This window comes from Podarcis pityusensis (genome assembly GCF_964106645.2).
Source record: "Podarcis pityusensis genome assembly, chromosome: 11".
In the NCBI taxonomy this organism is placed as follows: Eukaryota; Metazoa; Chordata; class Lepidosauria; order Squamata; family Lacertidae; genus Podarcis; species Podarcis pityusensis.
The window spans coordinates 13974624-13996199 of NC_138036.1; the positions used below are offsets into that span (position 1 = coordinate 13974624).

A 21576-nucleotide genomic window follows, 5' to 3' on the forward strand; every position below is an offset into this window, starting at 1 on the left:
ACTGGTTCTGGGTTAAGTTAAACATCTACTATCCATTGTGAGAGGACAGAGCCTCGCAGCTTAGAAAGGGAGACCAGGTTGAGGGTCTGGGAAGGTTATACAGACTGGAGTGTCCTGGGAGGGCTGAGACTGAGCCAGGAGAAGTAGAACCTGTGGGAATTCAGGCTACCTGGGTCTCATACTAGCCAGGAGGGGAGAGTTCTTCTAGGTACAGAAGACTCCCAAGTCACTAACAAGGGGTGAGGGGTGAGGTCATCCCCTGGGTCTGTTAAACCATTTGGAAAGCCTCAGGAGTTGGATGGCATAAAGCAGGGGTCAGCAAACTTTTTCAGCAGGGGACCGGTCCACTGTCCCTCAGACCTTGCGGGGGGACCGAACTATATTTTTTGGGGAAAATGAACGAGTTCCTATGCCCCACAAATAACCCAGAGATGCATTTTAAATAAAAGGACACATTCTACTCATGTAAAAACACGCTGATTCTTGGACCGTCCGCGGGCCAGATTTAGAAGGCGATTGGGCCGGATCTGGCTCCCGGGCCTTAGTTTGCCTACCCATGGCTTAGAGAGTGGGTAACTTGAGGAAAAGTGTCCCTCGCTCATGAACCAAGGTATTAATTGGCAAAGGAAGCTGTATGGTGTTAAAAAGTATTTAACTGTCATAACCAAGTAACAGAAACTGAAGTGTAGCCACTGATTTTGAGTAAAGAGAGAGGTTAAGAGAAGCTGTGACTGTAAACACTGAGTTTAGGCCTGAGCATAGCTGTCAAGGTTTCCCTTTTTTTAAGGGAAATTCCCTTGTTCCGAATAGGATTCCTCGCAAGAAAAGGGAAAAGTTGACAGCCATGGACCTGAGACATCTTATAGTTAAAGCAAATAAGTTAACTTCTATCTGAAAGAACGCATTTCATGACTCACTTTGTATCACAAACTTCTTTCGGTTTAATGAAACTTTTCTTGTTTGTTTGGTCATTTTCTGCCTGAGACTCTAATCACTTAAGTATTCCCTCACACAAGATCCCCCACAAGATAAACTGTGGTAAATTGTAGAAATTTGTGTAATTGGTGTGCAGTTAGGTGTGTGCACTAAAATTAATTGGGGGCAGTTAGCGGGGTGAGTCCACCGCACTATGAATTGGTGGTAAGTGGTGGACCCGCTACAGCCTGCTTGGATTATGGACTCTCGTATTATGGTTAATATAGAATTGGTATTTTTAAATTACAGAACTGTTATTGCCTTTGCTCTGGTTCATGTGATGGCTTTTTGTGTTGGTAAATGCTTGCGGGCATTCTAGGTGAACGCTTCTTAAAATTCATTTAAAAAGTTATATAAATAGTTCAAGGTAACTGAGAGCATCCATTGTATTGCGTGATCTTTTGAAATGCTGTGCGTAGGTAGGAAATCGTAGAATTTGACATAGGTGTTTATCCTTCAACACTGCTGAGCTTCCATGGTTTTTCCCATTCAGCCTCTGCAGGTATATAGAATCATAGAACTGTAGAGTTGGAAGGGTTCCAATGGTCATCTATCCCAACCCTGTGCAATGCAGGAATCTCAACTAGATTATACATGATAGGTGGCCATCCAATCTCTCTGTAAAAACCTCCAAGGAAGGGGAACCCACTACCTTTTGTGGGAGTATGTTCCACGGTCAAACAGCTCTTGCTGCCAGAAAGTTCTTTCTGATGTTTAGTCGGAATCTCCTTTATCCATTGGTTTAGGTCCTACCCTCTGGAGCAGGAGAAAACAAGCGTGCTCCATTTTCCATGTTGACAGCCTTTTAGATGTTTGAAGATGAGATATTTCGAAAACAAAGCAAGAGAATAGGAGCTTCTCAGGAATATGATGGAAACTCAGGGGTGGTAGCTCAGTTGGTCTCCAGGTTCAATCCCCAGCAGAAGTCCCTAGGTTCAGTCCCCTGCATCTCCAGGTAGACCTGGAAAAGACTCCTGGAAAGCTCACTAGAATGTGAGCCAGAACCAAGCTCAAGATCGTGCTTGAATTGTAATGGCGGACATTGCTGTTTTCTCTTCGGCTGTTTCCACTTTGGCTTAAGCCAGTGCACAATGCAAAGGCTTTTAAACAGAGGTGGCTTGGGTTTCAACTGTACAGTATTTGGGATTCACGTGCATCTCTCTCCTGCTCAAACATTCATGGGGTTCCCATGGTATCCAACTTCTTGCATCTGATGGCTTACTGACTAAATAAATGACAAGTACATTGTTTTTAAGATCCAGTGGATTTGCAACTAAAAGATCTGTGCCAATTGAAAAATATTATTTCCTCCTTTTCAGTCGAGAGTCCAGCATTGTGTTTGCTCTGTTGCCAGTGACCACTCAGTAGGACTTCTGAGCTTACGGGAGAAAAAGTGTATCATGTTAGCTTCCCGGCACCTCTTTCCTATTCAAGTCATAAAGTGGAGACCATCAGATGACTACCTAGTTGTGGGCTGTTCAGATGGCTCTGTGTATGTCTGGCAGATGGATACTGGTAAGAGAAACTGTGTAAGAAGGGACTTAATAATTTCAGGCGTACCCTTTAGCAATGTAGAAGGTAGCTCCATCCAATTTTAAATTTTGGAAAGGTTATTACTTGCGCATTATCCTGCCAAATAAATCTACTTCAGGAAACATGCAAAGCTGCAGTGAATTAGGGGTTATTTAGCTATGAAATACATGATAAAAGGGGAAATGGCTGGCTTGTCCCATTTTGTTGCCTTTCTGCTTTTATTGTAGAAGATAAATCGTTAGTAACCTTGGGTTCCTCATTCAACTAATGAGTTCTGTCACCCAAAGCCCCTGCACAAGGGCTTCTGCTTATGCAATGGGACTTCCTTCTCTGCTCCCCAGTTTGCCCCTGTGCCCTCCAAAATTTGCTCGGAAGGAATTGTAATACAGTGGTACCTCAGGTTAAGTACTTAATTCGTTCCGGAGGTCCGTTCTTAACCTGAAACTGTTCTTAACCTGAAGCATCACTTTATCTAATGGGGCCTCCCGCTGCCAACGCGCTGCCAGAGCCTGATTTCTGTTCTTACCCTGAAGCAAAGTTCTTAACCTGAAGCACTATTTCTGGGTTAGCGGAGTGTGTAACCTGAAGCGTATGTAACCTGAAGGGTATGTAACCCGAGGTACCCCTGTACTAACTCGAGAGTTTTGAGCAAGCACAAAATTGCCTAGAGCTCATTCTTCATAGTGTAGTTTACAAAGTATGCTGTCTTGCAAGAAAATCACGGGAAGTGCATTGCTGAACAGCTAGGCCATACTGAGCCAAAACTTCACAAGAGAAGGAAAGTTAACAACTCTAACTTTCCTTCTCTTGTGAAGTTTTGGCTCAGTACAGCCTAGCTGCTCCTATTCCATTAACTTCAATATACCTTTCTAATGTTTTGAATGCATTTTAACTACAGCCAGTTCACCCCTCTCCCCTTTATATCTTCTTAAGGTGCTCTTGATCGCTGCGTTATGGGAATAACAGCCGTGGAGATCCTGAATGCCTGTGATGAGGCTGTGCCTGCCGCAGTCGATTCCCTCAGCCATCCTGCTGTCAACTTAAAGCAGGCCATGACTCGACGTAGCCTTGCGGCACTGAAAAACATGGCCCATCAGAAGCTCCAGACTCTTGCCACAAACCTCCTGGCCTCCGATTCAGCTGACAAAGTAAGCTTTGGTTGCGTCTTGTTAATACACATGCTAGCAAAATGCCTGCTGTCAGGACCGGTTGTGTGTGGAGGGAGGCCCTGTGTATTGCAAGGAATCCACAAGATGGTGGTCACAAAGGACTTGGCAGCATCCCAGCCACATCCGACTCCTTTGGCTTTGGGTGAAGTGACTGAAGAGGAGACAGAATCAGCCTGGGACCATCTGGGCTTGCTGTCCTCCTTGTCCTTGGCTTGTGCTTCCTTTGCAGTAGCAGAATGTGTGGTGGCCGGCTGCCATGGCCAGACTCCTCGGCCAGCTGCAGCTCTGAGGAGGAGATTTGAAAAGTTGCCTGAGGTGGTTGCGAGGCTCTGAACGTCTGCCCAGAGCTCCACCGATAACAGCATCACTGGTTGTCATTCATTTATGTGGGATGAAGTGAAGGGGCACATAGCCCTCTGTGCATGGTAGGAGTCATAAATCCCTATCTGGATGTGTGTGGAGGAATGTTTTCCGGGAACAAAGGAGGCTGCCATATACTCAGTCAGACCATTGATCCAGTGTTGCCTGCACCGTCTTTGGCTATGCTTGTGGTTAGTGGGGAGAGAGATTAACCATGAGTCTGGGTACAGATAGCATACTTGCCCAAACTTTGGCTTAGCCCGGTGTGGCATGTGAATTCTTCTCCAGGAGCCTGCATGTTCTCACTTTTGTTTGGCTCCATCTTTTGTGCCTTGCTTTCCAAGGCTCAAGGCAGCTTCTAACAGGAAATAAACCATGAAAGCAATAAAAGAAGCAGCAAAACAAATTTTAAAAATGCAGTACGAAAAGTGTATCCAGCATCAATTGTTAACTTGACAGTTACACCAAGCACTGAAATGACTAGTAAACAGGTGATAACCGAACATTCTTGTCTGATGGATTAAAGATTTGGAGTATCCTCAAAAACTTCTACGAAGGTTTTGAGAAGTTAGAGAGTTCAGTACTCAGGTCGTGTTTTAGGGTTGCTGTATTTCGAAGAGCGAAAAAGAGGACACATTTGCCAACTTCTACTTTTAACTGTAGGTCGCTACGATGACTCAACAAATTAAAAAGAGGATGTGTCCTGGAAAAAGAGGACATATGGCAATAATGTTTCTACACTGAAACGGTTGATGCTGTAAGCATGGGCCTCTAAATTATGTACTAGGTGCTTTCAAACCCAGTCCGTCTTCCCACTACCACCCCGTGGTTAAAGTGTTTTACCTGATATATGGTGTTTTCTGTTTTTTTCTCCCTTTCTGTAATGTGAAAACTTTCAAGTATGGAAAGTGATATTCCAGCTGCATCTGCCCCTTTTGAGAAGTACCTTGTGATAGTGATTGAAGCCAGGATCTGAGAGTGAGTCCTACATATGGCTTGCAACTGTTATTGTTCCTTAGTTCACAAGGAAACCCATTGCAGAAGGAGGTCTGCATGTAGGGATCACAGCTTCATGAAAAATGCATTCCAAGTGAGCCACTAGGGATCAGCTTTGCCACTTTCCTTGCAGTGGGGGATTTGTCTTGCTACTGTGGTGTAGAAATTTCTCATCTCTTTTTTTTTGGGGGGGGGGGAATTGGGCAAGAGGAACTTCCCTTAATGGCTTTGGCTTTTGGCTACAGTAAAGGAGCAGTCGTAGATGGGAGTAGATGGAGGATCCTAATAGCTAGTTTTATGGGCAATTTTAAAGTGAGAAAACTGTTCATAAATATTACAAATTATATATAAATATATTTTGCTGGAAATTGACTTCATGGCACAATGTCATGCAACTCCAAAAGGCAAAATCCCAGGCAAAATCTTTACAGTGTTCAAAATAAGGATTCCTAACATGAGAGAGTAAAAATACTGAAGATGAGATTTAAAACTGGAAAGTGATTTGATATGCTGCCTTAGGCAAGCTTTTTATTAGTAAGGCAGCTTGTAGATGATATATTAAGATTAAAAAGTTACTTGTTTTAAAGTATTATAGAAAGTTTTATATACTTTAGAATGCACCAAGCAAATTCCCTGTCTCATTCCCCGCACCTCTCTACCCTTGTTTATTATCCCACATTCCACTGACTGCTGGCTGTTTATTGTAGTTCCGCCTTGAATTTCTACTATCAGATAGTGACATGGACCTTGCCTGTTAAACATTTTAATTATTATTTTTCCAAACAATAGATATTTTCCCTCCCCAAGCCAGTACCTTTTTTCGCTAAGCTGGAAATTCAAGCTGTAATGCATTCTGTGCAGGACTGCCCTTGAAAACTGTTCAGAAACTTCAAGTGGCACAGAACCTGATCTGGTTTATTCAGACGGAACCACAGTACATCAGTTCTGCCTATGACCACATTATGGTGTTGATACTTACCTTTTAAGCCTAAATGGTGTGAGGTCTAGATACCTGAAGGAGTGTTGTCTCCCATATTGATCTTCCTCAGCGTTAAGATTATCAGAGGCAACGCTTCTCCATGATTCATCTATTGACACTATGCATGTACCAAACAGAGGGCCTTCTCTGTAGTGGCACACCAACTTTGGAATGTGCAAGAGAGGCATGCTCTGCAACAACATTGCATTCCTTTCAGCGCTGGGATAAAACCTTTTGATCTGCAGAAGCACTTAAGATTAATGTGTTTTTAGTTGCTTTTATGTTTTCAGTATTGCATTGTGGGTTTTAAAATTATTACATGTATAAAAAAAGATAAAGGTAAAGGATCCCTGACAGTTAAGTCCAGTCGCAGACGACTCTGGGGTTACGGCGCTCATCTCGCTTTACTGGCCGAGGTAGCTGGCGTTTGTCTGCAGACAGTTTTTCCGGGTGTTGTGGCCAGCATGACTAAGCCGCTTCTGGTGCAACGGAACACCGAAACCAGAGCAGCGCATGGGAACACCATTTAGCTTCCCGCCGGAGTGGTACCTATTTATCTACATGCAATTTGGGGTGTGCTTTCGAACTGCTAGGTTGGCAGGAGCTAGGACCGAGCAACGGGAGCTCACCCCGTCGCGGGGATTCGAACTGCCAACCTTTTGATTGGCAAGTCCAAGAGGCTCAGTGGTTTAGACCACAGCGCCACCCGCGTCCTATCATTTTTATATAAAAGGATAAGCCATGCTTGCATTGTTATTGGGCCATTTTACATGTATACTGGCCCAATAACAATAAAAGCATGGCTTATCCTTTTTTTAAAAAAATGAAATCAGTGCTAGCACTTTCCTACTTGCTCTGCTAGACTAATGCAAGGTCGCAGAATCCAGTGAGGGCTGGTAGAATTGCACAGAGGTCCTGTGCATTTCCCCTGATAGGTTGGATCAGAGTGCAGCATTCCTATTCTTGGTTTCTCTGTTTTCGATTTTTATTTATTTATTAATAAAAAGTTGTAGTCCTTGAGTGTTAAGAAGGTAGGCCTGATAGTTTATGCCAATATCTGGGGAAATCTCATAGACACAAGGGATTAGGCTTCCCAGGGAAAGATTTTGGTGCTTTGTGTTCATAATGAACAAGTGCATGGGCATGCATCCATCCATTTATTATGTATTTGTCTTTGCTTTGATGAAGAATGTTCCTTTTCCTTTTCTCACAATGTACAATAGCCCCAGCAGTCTCCTATACCCAAATAAGAATGTATACCAATATTTAGCTACATGATGACATTTCCACAGAGATTTAAAAAGATCATAGAATCATAGAATCATAGAATCCTAGAGTTGGAAGAGACCACAAGGGCCATCGAGTCCAACCCCCTGCCAAGCAGGAAACACCATCAGAGCACTCCTGACATATGGTTGTCAAGCCTCTGCTTAAAGACCTCCAAAGAAGGAGACTCCACCACACTCCTTGGCAGCAAATTCCACTGTCGAACAGCTCTTACTGTCAGGAAGTTCTTCCTAATGTTTAGGTGGAATCTTCTTTCTTGTAGTTTGGATCCATTGCTCCGTGTCCGCTTCTCTGGAGCAGCAGAAAACAACCTTTCTCCCTCCTCTATGTGACATCCTTTTATATATTTGAACATGGCTATCATATCACCCCTTAACCTCCTCTTCTCCAGGCTAGACATGCCCAGCTCCCTTAGCCGTTCCTCATAAGGCATCGTTTCCAGGTCTTTGACCATTTTGGTTGCCCTCCTCTGGACACGTTCCAGTTTGTCAGTGTCCTTCTTGAACTGTGATGCCCAGAACTGGACACAGTACTCCAGGTGAGGTCTGACCAGAGCAGAATACAGTGGCACTATTACTTCCCTTGATCTAGATGCTATACTCCTATTGATGCAGCCCAGAATTGCATTGGCTTTTTTAGCTGCCGCGTCACACTGTTGGCTCATGTCAAGTTTGTGGTCAACCAAGACTCCTAGATCCTTTTCACATGTACTGCTCTCAAGCCAGGTGTCCCCCATCTTGTCTTTGTGCCTCTCATTTTTTTCGCCCAAGTGCAATACTTTACATTTCTCCCTGTTAAAATTCATTTTGTTTGTTTGTTATTAGATATCTTCTGTAGTGATACTAATTCCTACTCATATTAACTTTATCAAACAAATGGCTAAGGCTCATGATAACCTGATGTGGTGATTGCATTTTGGCACAAACATTTTAGAACTGTGTTGCCCGTATATGAAAGTATACTGAGACGTTCTGTAGTATTATTTTGAACAAAGGGTTGCCTTGCATTCTAATCAGGTTTGACAGTAGGACAGCAGAGGGCATCAGAGATCCACTTTTCGTTAAGAGTCATGTTTTTCCCCATGGATTTTATGGTTGGTATTTGTAAAATAGGGCAGTTCTGTGTTTTTGCAATCCCCCAGTTTTATATAGATTTTATCCCTGTTTAAAATCAGGGAGTCCACACATGTGAAACTGACCAGTACTAGGATTTCTACCAGGTTTGGCTAACCCGTCATATTTCCAATTGTAGCATTCCAGTTTGCTGCCTTATTCCTTGCATGTCAAAATGATTTTAATAGGGAAACAAAGTCAAATGGCAGAGAATGTGTATGTGCACTTTGCCTTTAAATGTATTAGAGCTTGTTTGCTACAGGTACAAATAATATTGTTTTATGGATGAACATTTTAAAGAGAAAAGTAGCTTCTTAAGCCATTCATGCCTTCCATCTTGCTTTAATTTCCTTCTGTACTTATGATAATTAAACTAAAGCAGTAGAACTTTAAGAAACAAATTCTCATCAATGTTTCGGATGATTGCGTCTTGCTTTGATAAGCTGACCTGTGTATGAGCCATGTGAACACACACACACAGAGTCAACTATACCCTCCCATTTTGTATGAATCAGAACTAGCTAACTGCTTTGGAACTGCTCTGAGGTCTGTTGATGAAGGGCGGTATACAAATATAATAATAAAAATAATAAATTTTTTAATAAATAATAATTTTTTTAATAAAGAATATGAATCCAACTCCAGACTCTAGCTTCATATACTGTCTCGTTCAAAAATCGTTAATCATAGTTTGTCAAATGTTATGCAGGCATCCCTCAAATTGCATGGGGGTTGTGTCCCGGGTCATTGTGCGCTTGTGTGAAATTGTGTGCAATTGAAACACCCCATTCTGCCTCGTGCTGCCCCTGCTCCATCCCTGCCCCCACCCTTTTAGTGACATATTTTGTTATGTTTCCAAGTCACTTCTGGGTTGGCGCTGTGTGTGTGCACGGTCACACACATATTGGTCTTACCTAAAACAGGAGTTGCATGTATTTCAAAAATTTCATACAAATAATTTTAAAGCAATCAAAATCACCGTTTCCCAATTTTGGATGAAATGGGATGGTATAGTTGCCATTGATGGCCCACTTCATGATAAGGTTTGCCAATGGCAGTTCTCCTTTGCAAAGGTGAGGGAGCTATTAAGGTTGGTCACTATGAGAACTGGTTGTTGTTTAGTCGTGGCCTACTCTTCGTGACCCCCTGGACCAGAGCACACCAGGCACTCCTGTCTTCCGCTGCCTCCTGCAGTTTGGTCAAACTCATGCTAGTAGCTTCGAGAACACTATCCAACCATCTCGTCCTCTGTCATCCTCTTCTCCTTGTGCCCTCCGTCTTTCCCAACATCAGGGTCTTTTCCAGGGAGTCTTCTCTTCTCATGAGGTGGCCAAAGTATTGGAGCCTCAGCTTCAGGATCTGTCCTTCCAGTGAGCACTCAGGGCTGATTTCCTTCAGAATGGATAGGTTTGATCTTCTTGCAGTCCATGGGACTCTCAAGAGTCTCCTCCAGCACCATAATTCAAACTGGTAGTTGGGCATTTGATCTGATCCAACAAGGCTTTCTTATGGTATATTCATAGAATCGCAGAATTGTAGAGTTGGGAGGGACCCCGTAAGTCATCTAGTCCAACCCTCTGCAATGCAGGAACCTTGGCTAAAGCATCCATGAGAGACGGCCATCCAAGCTCTGCTTGAAAACCTCCAAGGAAGGGGAGTCCATAACCTCCTGAGGGAATACGTTCCACTGTCAAGCAGCTTTTATTAAACTCTCACTGTCATTTTATCCAATTAAATCTTATCTAATTAAACTTCTCTTAAGAAACAGAAACTGGTGGCTGGATCTGGTGCGTAAACTTGTCATTGCTGCATGTAAAATAAACAAAAACGAAAATAGATGTGATGAGACGCTCAACGGCTTGTTACAAGCTCTTAGATTTGTGTAGTTTGCAGAGAAGAGCGATATAGCTGACAAACACCCCTTTGCCTCTGCGGCGAGTTCCCAGAAGTCCCTTCACTGCGAGGAGGTGAAAGGGGAAATTGACAAGAGGGTTGAAGCCTCTTGTCAGTTTCACCTCTACAGCCTTGAGCTTCCAAGATTGTCAGTTTCACTGCTGCTCTTTGAAATCTTTCTGGCAGGTTCTGTGGAAATCTTGCTGGAGTTCAGAGAATTACCTGCAAAGGCTGCAAACCAAAGTGGTGAAACTGATGCGCTTTCTCCATCACCACTATCGCCAGAGAGGCTCCTTCATTATAGGGGGTTTCAATTCCCCCCCCCCCTTCTGTAGAAGTTTTGCCTTTTGTCAATTTCACCATTACTGTGAAGAGTCTTCGGCAGGCTCCCTGCGGAGGTGTGTGTGTAAGGGGGACTTGTCACTTTCACAGCTGCACTTTTCAGCCTTTTGCGTGAGGAATAGATAACATGCAGTGAGTGATGAACTTGCCAGGGCAGGTGGATGCATGCATGAACAGTTAAGCTTGTATGGAGGGGGAAACACCCACTGTTCGGGATGGAGGAGGAACGCACACATGCAGATAAATTGTTAGAAAACAGAAACTGGCCGTGCAATGTGTAGCTGAGGTCAGGAGCAGAGCATTGGGTTTCTTGTTAAACGGCTTAGAGGTTTTGCTAAAATCACGCAGTACAGTGGTACCTTGGTTCTCAAACACCTTGGTACTCAAACAACTTGGAACCCAAACACTGCAAACCTGCTTTGAGTGTTATGCTTGCGATTTGAGTGTTACGTTGAGGTCTGCTTGTTTTTGCTATTTATTTTGCATTTTTGTAGCTCTTTTTATTTTGTTTTTGTGACTGTGTGGAACCCAGTTCAGGTACTGGGTGACTGCAGTACATTGTTTATTGCTTTCATTTAATGGATCAATGGTCTCATTAGATGGTAAAATTCATGTTAAATTGCTGTTTTAGGGGTTGTTTTAAAAGTCTGGAATAGATTAGTCCATTTTGCATTACTTTCTGTGGGAAAGCGCTCCTTGGTTTTGGAACACTTTGGTTTTGGAATGGACTTCCAGAAAGAATTAAGTTTGAGAACCAAGGTACCACTGTATATAAATTTTGTTAAGTATATATGTATAAATAAATAAATGCGTAGAATGGAAGCAAAGAGGCTCTACAATGCAGACTGGAGAAACACAGCTTTGTGAAAATTCTAGGGGCTGGTTCAGGAACAGATACTTCCAACAACTGCTGAAGTTGAAGCTTTAAATACTGTCAAGCTCTACACTTTCCTACCCTGCTTGGATTTTAAACGTGGCCCCTTGGCTACAATCTATCAGCTGCCTATGAGGCAGGGCTTGAGAAGGGCAGGAACAGAGAGGATTTTCAAGGCTCCATCATAACCTTGACAGAGACCATCACAACATTTCTGTACAGGATACATTGAAATTCATCAAACAAAATATAGCTCGGAGAATCTGATGATGCATTGTGTTCTTCTCCCCGCTCCAACCTACCACTGGAGACCAACTTGGTTTCCCATACAGTGTGAGCCCTTTCTCTGCCTGAAAATGTGTTTTGCTTGGTGGTGGAAACAGAGATTGAAATTGACCTCCACTACTTAGCCCCCGCAAATGGGATTGGTATTGAAATCAGTCTAATTTGGCACAAGTTGAATGCGGCTTGCACTCTAGCGTTGTCTGCTTTCATCATCCTCACTTCCTTGGCAGACCAAGGAAGGATGCACATGCTGTTGACTAGCAAGGTAAGGCTTTGAAGAGGTACAGGTTGATGGCCAAAGACAGCATATTGTTCTAGGGGCTGAAGTGAGCATCAAAGGAGCAGATCTCAAAAATGTGTGAACAGAATCAACAAAGAGTTACGTATCCCATTTAGTGCCAAACATAAATCTCTGGGGGTATTTAAGAGGCGTGTGTTTGTGCGTGCTAATTCATTATTTACTGTCTCAAAGTGGCACTGGTAATTTTAACAATGAATTCAACAACTGCCCTGTGATCTTGCATTCCAAAGTGGGGAAGAAGGAGAAACCCTGTTACGGTTATAATCTGTTTTCACACTTTACCTGTGAGCTCAATGGGGCCTCGACTTCTGAGTGGACATATATGGGAATGTGCTGTAAGTCTTATTTAGACTTCCCATTGTAGATTGGCTCTGTGGGAGACAATGCTTTTCAATGTTTTATTTCTGTGAAGGGAGTCCTGCAAACACCTGTGTATCAACACATGTCCAAAAAAGGTGGGGAACTGTCCGCTCCTTTGTCTTTTTCATACATGTATCTGTTTCTCTTGGATGAATTAATTTATTCCTTCTCTTGGGATCCTTGATAGACTTGGACACAGTTTGTACAAGTGCTACTATCACGTAAAACCACGTGGATAACCCAACAGATGCATGCTGGTTCCTAATTTTTTTTAAAAAAGCATGGGAAAATACAATTAACTGCTCAGCATATTTTTCAAAAATACGTTATACATATTGTTTCGGAGTGTTTCACATTTAATTATACTTTTTTTAAAAAAAGGAATCATATAGTAATTTTAAATCATTCACATTTCAAGTTTGTTGTTTGCTTGCTTTCAAATGCCACAACTGTTCTCCTATCCAAGATACTCAGGTTATGTTTTGCGCAAACTCTTTGCAGAGTACTGCACAAGCCAGAGAAATAACTATTGCGTGTTTTATTGCAGGGAAATTTGCCTAAGTACTCTCACAACTCTCTGATGGTTCAGGCCCTGAAGACTAACTTAACAGACCCAGATGTCCATGTGCTCTTCTTTGATGTAGAAGCTCTGATTATTCAACTGCTAACTGAAGAAGCCTCCAGGCCTAATACAGCCCTTATTTCCCCGGAGAATTTGCAGAAAGCATCTGGTAGTTCTGACAAAGGGAGCTCCTTCCTGGCTGGCAAACGAGCAGCGGTCCTGTTCCAGCAGGTCAAAGAAACAATCAAAGAGAACATAAAAGAACATCTCCTTGATGAGGACGAGGACGACGAAGAAGCCAGGCAGAGGAGAGAAGACAGCGATCCCGAGTACCGGTCCAGCAAATCTAAGCCCTTAACCCTCTTAGAATACAATCTAACCATGGACACAGCCAAGTTGTTTATGTCATGCCTTCATGCTTGGGGCTTGAACGGTGTTCTAGATGAGCTTTGCAGCGACCGCTTGGGGATGCTGAGACCTCACTGCTCCGTCTCTTTTGGCTTGCTCTCAAGAGGAGGCCACATGTCGCTGATGCTTCCCGGATACAATCAGCCCATAGGCAAGATGCCCTCCGTTGATGTGGAGGTAGGAAAGTCTGTATCTCCCACGGAGGGACATATCAGAGGAACATACGGCATATCACGCGCAGTAACTACTCAGCATCTCCTCTCCATTATCTCCTTGGCTAACACCTTGATGAGCATGACAAATGCAACATTCATTGGTGATCATATGAAGAAGGGACCAGTCAGGTACCTGTTGAAAAAAATAAATGAACCTATTTAATTTACCTCTTTCATCTCCGAACCACCTTTCTTTAGTACACAGTTGTGATTTCTTTATTGCTAGATCATTGTTTTGTTGAATTTCATCCTAGATCAGGGATTCCCAGACTTGGGTCTCCAGCTGTTTTTGGTCTGCATTTCCCATCACCCCTGACCACTGGTCCTGCTAGCTAGGGATGATGGGAGTTGTAGTCCAAAAGCAACTGGAGACCCAAATCTGGCAAACCCTGGCCTAGATAAACCCAGAGCCAGATTGCTTTTCCTATTCTTTCTTATACCCTGTATTGTTATTCCAACTTGGCTGAAAGTAGTGAAGTTCTAGGTATTTGTACCTGGACACCATTTTGGTGAGGTTTCCGTCAAATGATTAAAATGTTTTATTACATTTCAAATAGGCGAAAGTTACGTTGTTAAGGAGGTGGTTCATAAAATGATGTTTGATTTGTTGTTGCCACTGTCTAGACTCAGTACAGGTTACAGCACCTGACAACTATTTTTGCCTGTCTGGTTTTAAAAATAAAACTTCATGGATAAAATAGAAGCTAAGAAGAAGTTTATATGAGATTTGAGGTAAGCCTCTCCATCTTCCTTGACCACCATATCCACAGAAGATACTAAACCAGCCATTGGAAGGAAAGAAGGGAACTATATTTTCCAGAAAATAAAAGGGATGGAGGATATCTAGGGTATTGATAGAAGAGAGGCTGAGAAAGACAATGATGATGAATTGGGTAAAAAGGGTACCGAGATCAGTGCATGTTTAACAGAAGATGCAACCCATTCTTAAGCTATTCTTATGTGGCACCAAGCCCAAATATTATATGGTGTGCAATATTTTCTGATTTTACATACTCAATTCTTGAATTTTTTTTATTTGTAGACCACCTAGACCAGGGACTCCTGAGCTTGCTAGAGTGAAGACTCCTGCTCCAGTTGCCAGTCCGACAGCTCAGGGGCTGATTAAACAAGGTAACCTCTAAGCCCTTGAGATAATGGAGATATCACTCAGACTGTGGAATTGTCTTAATGATACGTTTTTTTCTGAGTGATTAAATTAAGCTGAAATGTCTGATAATTGCAAAGGATGGTCTGATAATTGCAGGTGTTTTATGAAACTGAAGGTTCCTGTGTGCATAGGATCTTTTGAGTTCATAGCAGCAACATTTTTTCAGGTACCCTGTGCTGACAGCCAAGCACCTTGCTGGAGGTTAAGGTGGTGGTCATATGTATCTGATCCACCATTCTTTGAACTCACCCTGGATTCATCTCCTGGCAGTTCATCAGCAGGGACTGATATGAAACCTGCACTTGCCATGAGCCTTGCAGTCCAGTTTTGCAATCTGTTCCTAAACTGACGGATTAGCATAATTACAACTCAGGTTAATCCCAGCGGCTGCTCCGAGGGAGGGAATCTCTAGATCCACGCTGTTTGACTCCCCTCTCTTTAATGCTTGGCATTACTGATCCTGTATATCTCTGGTATTCAGAGGTGGATAGATTAACCTGTATGTGACTCAAGGGAGCCCACAAAAGGGTATGGCTCAAATAATATCTGGGCTCTTGGGGGCAGTATTCAGCTACCACATCCCATCAGTGCAAGGATGTCTGCTTGTACAGTGGGACTTCCCCCTACCTCTCTTCTCCTCATGTGTGCCTCACCTCCATAAACCTGCTCCAAAGGGTTGGGGGAAGCCCCTAAGACATATTTAGGGGACACATAGGAAAGGATAGGGGAACAAAGTTTTGTTATGCAAGCAGAAATCTTTATGTCTGATTCCACATTCTCCTTATTTTCTTTCTGGAAAAGGAAACGTGTGTTCATTGACATCTGGGCAAAAAAGAGTATCACCTTTCTGTAACACCTTTGTTACTCTCTCTTTGTTCCGCACATAGTCTTGTTAACAGTGCAGTATAAATTTGTTTTCCCAACTGGATCCACGGTCTTCTATATCACTCTTGCAGTGAAGCCTTTTGCGACTTTGGCTTAACCAAAGGGCATCACGGCAGAACTGGGGCTGCAACTGTGTGTAATTTCTAGAACTTCCTCTAGAAAATCTTTCTTCCCTGATGAGTAGATCATTACACTTATTAAAATGTGTTGATTTCTTGAAGGTAGTTAATCTGTTAAGAAAAGCACCCTGTGCTTCCTAAAAGTCTTAATAGCGCTGTACCTAAGACAGAGGGTCTCCTGCCTAGCATCTGATCCTCTTCTCATGGCCGCTATATTTAAAACACGATAAATCAAGCACATTGCTTTATGTTGAACTCAAGTGTAGAGTTCAACATAACCCATTGGAAGTCAAGGAGGTAAATGACTACACATCTTTTAGAAGGCATCTGAAGGCAGCCCCGTATCAGGAGGATTTTAATGTTTGATGATTTCATATGTGTTGGAAACTGCCCAGAGTGGCTGGGGCAACATACACACACACATACATACAATTATTAGGTAAATCCCCCCCCACCGCCCGGAAGGTAGGTTGGTTGTGAATGATTTGCGAGATAGAAATTCAATACAAATCCCCCTGGAAGTCTGTAGAGTAACCCAAATAAGTGTCCATGAATTCCCTGTAAGTGTTTCTTTTCCTTTTTTGAAATTTAGTGGGGAGATAAAATTTCATTAACTGAAAAAAACTTTTGCCTCCTTTAAAGCCACATTTAATAGCTGAGCAATCAAGTGAATGAAAGCTCTCAGACTTGCTTTTAATGAGCAATGAACGGATGTGAAAGCAAATATTTCAGTATCTCACTGTATGTGACGCTGTGATGAAGTTTGACTTTTCTGTGCAGCAAAGTGTGTAAATCATTATGGCTGACATGCATTGGTAGCTGCCAGTCAGCAAAAAGGGCTTCTTCTGGTATGGTGAAACTTCCCCTTCCCCTTCCCCTGCCCCTCCCCTCAGCCCCTCCAGAGCAGATTTGGGGATGGCACAGGGAACAGGGAAGAAGAGTTACGTCAGGCAAGCAGAAGTCCACTAATGTGAGGTTGCATGTCATTTACATTGGTATTTTTTAATGTTCACAATGTAGTGTCATCTAAACCATGGTGCACTGGGAGGCCTTTAAAAATAATAATAATAATAAAAAATAATATATATAAAAAATATTTCTACCCCGCCCATCTGGCTGGGTTTTGCCAGCCACTCTGGGCGGCTTTCAACAGAACATTAAAAACAGAATAAAACTTCAAACATAAAAAACTTCCCTAAACAGGGCTGCCTTCAGATGTCTTCTAAAAGTCAGATAGTTGTTTATTTCCTTGACATTTGATGGGAGGGCGTTCCACAGGGCGGGTGCCACTACCGAGAAGGCCCTCTGCCTGGTGCCCTGTAACCTCACTTCTTGCAGTGAGGGAACCACCAGAAGGCCATCAGAGCTGGACCTCAGTCTCTGGGCTGAATGATGGGGGTGGAGACGCTCCTTCAGGTATTACCATCCTCATTGGTCATCTGTTAATGTGGTTCATAATGCTATTGTCATATTTACAGTTCATGCTATCAGATCTAAAGTTATTTGCTTACTTCTGCCCTGATAATAAATGGGGGAAAGTTTATCATAAACAGTGACAGCCAGAATATTTTTATTCATGAAATCGTTAGATTTTTGTTCCACCTTTCTCCTAGTTATCACATTGTAGGTTTTTCTCATCTATCGCTTGACTTGGTGCCTTTGACATGTTGTGCATTTCTGTGAGTTTAACTTTCTTAATTGCAGCGCATCTAACATGCAATGGACAGTGGCTGAGCACAATCAATTCATGCAGCGTATTTTATCAGATTGCTCGAACGCCCAGTTCTGCTGGCCTACCAAGCCAGCTGTTGTTACTTTCAGTTACACTGATTGATATAAACAATGACAGCCAGAGAGACTGTTCTCTTTCTCCCACCCTCATCACAAAGGAGTGAAGCTTAAATATCGAACAGTAAACTCTGACAATTGGAGTCTGGGTGTATTTTTGGAAAGCTTGTGCCTTTATCAGTTCAAGATCTTTCCCAATCCTGCTTGTCTGTTATTATTATTTTTTAATTCACACGTAATACATGCTAGCTGGTTTACAGCGTTGCGCGTGCCACCGTGATGCATTCGCGTGGAAATCATAGAAGAAGTAATTTTGATGCAGATGTCTTAGAGTGACAAAAGAAGTTCACTGCATGAAAACCAAACATACAATTCAGGAAACAATGCTTAATCTGTTCTGGAGCCTGAGCTCATTGTTGTTCTGCAATGGAATAAAGGAGAGGGATTAATTTGAAGATGCTTGTGCATGACATATGGTAATTCTCTGTGAGAAGGAAGTGTCAGCTAGTGACCTCTAAATCTTAACATTGACCTCTGGTTGTAGAATGGTGTGTGCCATAAGGTCTGCCTGTCCTTTCATATGATAATTTGATTCATGGAGCATTAGCGAAACTATAAAGTTTATGGCTGCCTTTGGACTGCCTTCACATTAAAAAAAATAAGAACCCGAACACAATTCACAAAACGGCCATCGTAAAACGGCAGAAATTTTAATTTGGCAAAAACTATTCTGAGCAATTAACTTTTTAAAGTGGCTTTCTCACTGAAAGTAGTTGACAATACACACTAAATCAATCTTAGTGTGGGTACTAAAGAGATTAGTTTTCAAGGTGTTTTATTCAGCCGGGCCTTAAAACAATCTGCAAAGGTCAAAACATCCAAAATTAGACTTGTTTAACTGTAAAGCTTTATTCGTGCAGTTGTGAGGTGGATGATAATTTATATCCTGGTTCTTTGGGTTTATAATTACTTGTGATTTTAAGCCGCAATATTGCTTGTCATAATGTGGACTTTCTGTTAGTACGTGTAACTGTGACCAGGATTTCCCTACCTAACGTGCTCACTCTGCTGTTTAAAATGGGATTGATGCAAGTTTCTTGATTTAACATTTCTTGGTGTATAGCCCAAGTAGCCAAAGTCTCACCCTGTGTTCTATAATTGACTTGTTTCTCTCTCACTAGAACGCTTCTTGAAGGGTTCTTGTATAGTAATTGCTAATATAGTCCCAGAGAGTTATGGTTCTCCCCCTTTCCCCATTCTTTAGTAATACGAACCGTTTTCTGAAACGTCTGTCTTCATTTTCCTCTTTATTTCTTCTTTCCTGCTCAAGTTGCTCCTGCTGTTTCTGCTAGCACTGAAGCTGATCTCTCTGGCTCTGACCCTGCTCCTTTACATACCTGTTTCTTAGTAAATGAAGGTATTCTCACCTCTGTTTCTATCTACTTGGCCTTTTTCTTTTTCTTTTTCTTTAAACTAACTTGCTCTCTCGTTGTTACATGCCTCTTCTAATCTGCACATTCATTCACTTTCTCAATTTGAAAACAAGCTTCATTTAGCAACCTTTATTTGCAACTAATGATTAGTTTTAATTCATTTTTCTCTGCCTTTAAGTGATGGTTGTACATCACTTAAGCAGCTAGCTTATCTGACTGGAAAAAAGAAATTTATATTTAATGAATTAAGGTCTTTAAATTCAATTTGTCAACCCTTTTTCACCTTGTGGGGGAAGGGACAAGGAGAGAACAATTACATATTTTTAATTTTCCGGTGGCTTCAGAATGAGGACTTAAGCAATTGAATCGCAACTGAAGGGATATTTTGGGTGGCTTAGAAAAAGTTGGTTACCTTGTGGATAACTTTCCTATTGATAAAAATTTGTTTGCTTATAAATAGAGGGTGTTTTTCAGTGACAATATGTAAGGGTTTTGTTACCATTCTTTTATCTGTAAAGGAAAAGGCAAAATCTGAGATCTTGTAAATACTTGTTTTCTAACACAGTCTTGTAATGTGCAGTTACCGTAATTTCTTTCTCTCAAAAGATCACCTAGAAAAGATCATGTTGTTGTTGTTTAAAAAAAGAAATAAAAGTACCCTACAAACAGCAAAAAAATGAAAAAATAAAAGAAATAAAAAAGCAAAGAGCAAAAAAATGAGCAATTAAATCTGCCTAGCCTTGTTAACTTCAGTGGAACTAAGCTGATTTCTAAAAGGAGATATGTCAGTTTGAATGATTTGTAGATTCTTCTGTTTGTAGGCGTTTTCGTAAGTTCTACTGTTTATGAATTATGGACCAGTTTTCAATTATTTGTATACATTGTTCTCATTCATTGTGCTACTAAATGTATCCAGTTTTTCCTTTACACGAGAAATAGAGACTCTATTCAGCAGGTAACATCTATGTGTCCGATGGCTTAGTTGTCATGCTAAGAGAGAATTGCTTCATTCAGCTCTAAGTAGATACAAGCCTTCCTCTAAGTGGTGACTGGAAGAATTAATTAGAAACCAGCAACAATCCAGATTACTTCTGCAGTGATTAGACGTGGTGTATTAAAGTTGTGTCGAAAATTCCCCCTTTTCTAAGTTTGGAGGGTAAAAGTTGTGATTTTTCCAGGTTTGAAATTTCTCCCGAATACGAAGAAAAGAAAGAAACTTCTCCTGAAAATAAAATCTAAATTACAAGCATATGCACCTTTGGGGGGGGTGTTTTTGCTGTTTTTCCTTATTAGAGTAGTCCTTATTAGAGTAGTCACATGGATGATCCTATAGTGACTGGGATGACATCATGATACCATAGCCAATCAGACTTAGCTATGTGATGACATCAGCAAGGGTAATTGGGAATAACATCAAATAAAGGCAATTCAACTTATTAAGCAAATATTATTGCAAGGCGGTGAAAATTTATTTATTTAATAAAATTTCTACACTACTTGCTTGTTTCAAAAAAACCCCAGCACCCTCAAAGTGCTTTACATAAATGAAAAGGTGTGCATTTTTCGACACAACAAAAACTAAATAGTTTTGCTTCAGCTCTAGCTATTGGAGCCTGCTAGATGGTGATGCTAACCTAGGTGTACTTTGATTTTTTTTAAAAAAATTAAAACCTGTGAGAAATTAATTCCTATAGTTAACAGTATGTGTAAAACACCTAGAGTTCTGCACTGACACTGTGAAACCCATTGCTTTCTGTTTATTTTAATGTCCGTATTGGTGAGCATCAAAACCAGCATTTGAACCCATGCTTTTTTGGTATTGTTGTGCTGTTTAGAACTTTGAAAGAGTTTTGTGTGTTTTATGGCTTTTTAAAGCTAGTGTTCGTTCCTCTGTGTATTTGATGGCTGATTGTCCATGTCTGGCTTTATGTATTGGCTGCAATTCTACACCTATCTGGCTTATGTTTAAGTTTGGTTTTTAGCCGGGATTTAAGAGGAAAAAAATCCTTGGAGCATGTTCATCAAGATTCTCAAAAAACTGGTGCTGATACCTAACAGTCTTCTTTCTTTCTTTCTCCTCCTCCTCCTATTATTATTATTATTATTATTATTATTCATGGATGCAGTCCTAAAAAAGAGAGAAAGATGTGCCCCAAGAGAAAACTAATTCTGGTGCTTGGGAATTTGAAATGTATTTGAGCCTTGTTGCTATTGTGCATGGAGGGCAATCTACCACACACCTGAACCAGCAGTACTGCACCTTAATGATTTCCCACTGCTGTTCCTCCATGTAGCCCAGGCACAGGCAAACTCGGCCCTCCAGATGTTTTGGGACTACAATTCCCATCATCCCAGGCCACTGGTCCTGTTAGCTAGGGATCATGGGAGTTGTAGGCCAGAAACATCTGGAGGACCAAGTTTGCCTATGCCTGATGTAGCCCTTGGAGAAGAACCATAAAACACTGGCTCAGGTGCAACTTTCCCTACAGCCAAAACAGGAGTTGGTTTAGAGCATCCATGTTAGTCTTTCAT

General features: G+C 41.7%; 1 protein-coding gene across 1 annotated transcript in view; it reads left to right on the top strand.

The window, feature by feature from the left end:
• The window catches only part of WDR7 (WD repeat domain 7), a 202759-nt gene that overhangs the window by 30554 nt on the left and 150629 nt on the right, over window positions 1-21576 (top strand). The window contains exons 13-17 of the mRNA XM_080972111.1: window positions 2295-2490; window positions 3442-3656; window positions 13014-13780; window positions 14694-14782; window positions 18942-19028. Of these exons, the coding sequence (XP_080828237.1) occupies window positions 2295-2490; window positions 3442-3656; window positions 13014-13780; window positions 14694-14782; window positions 18942-19028 (1354 nt within the window). The remainder of the gene's footprint in view (window positions 1-2294; window positions 2491-3441; window positions 3657-13013; window positions 13781-14693; window positions 14783-18941; window positions 19029-21576) is intronic.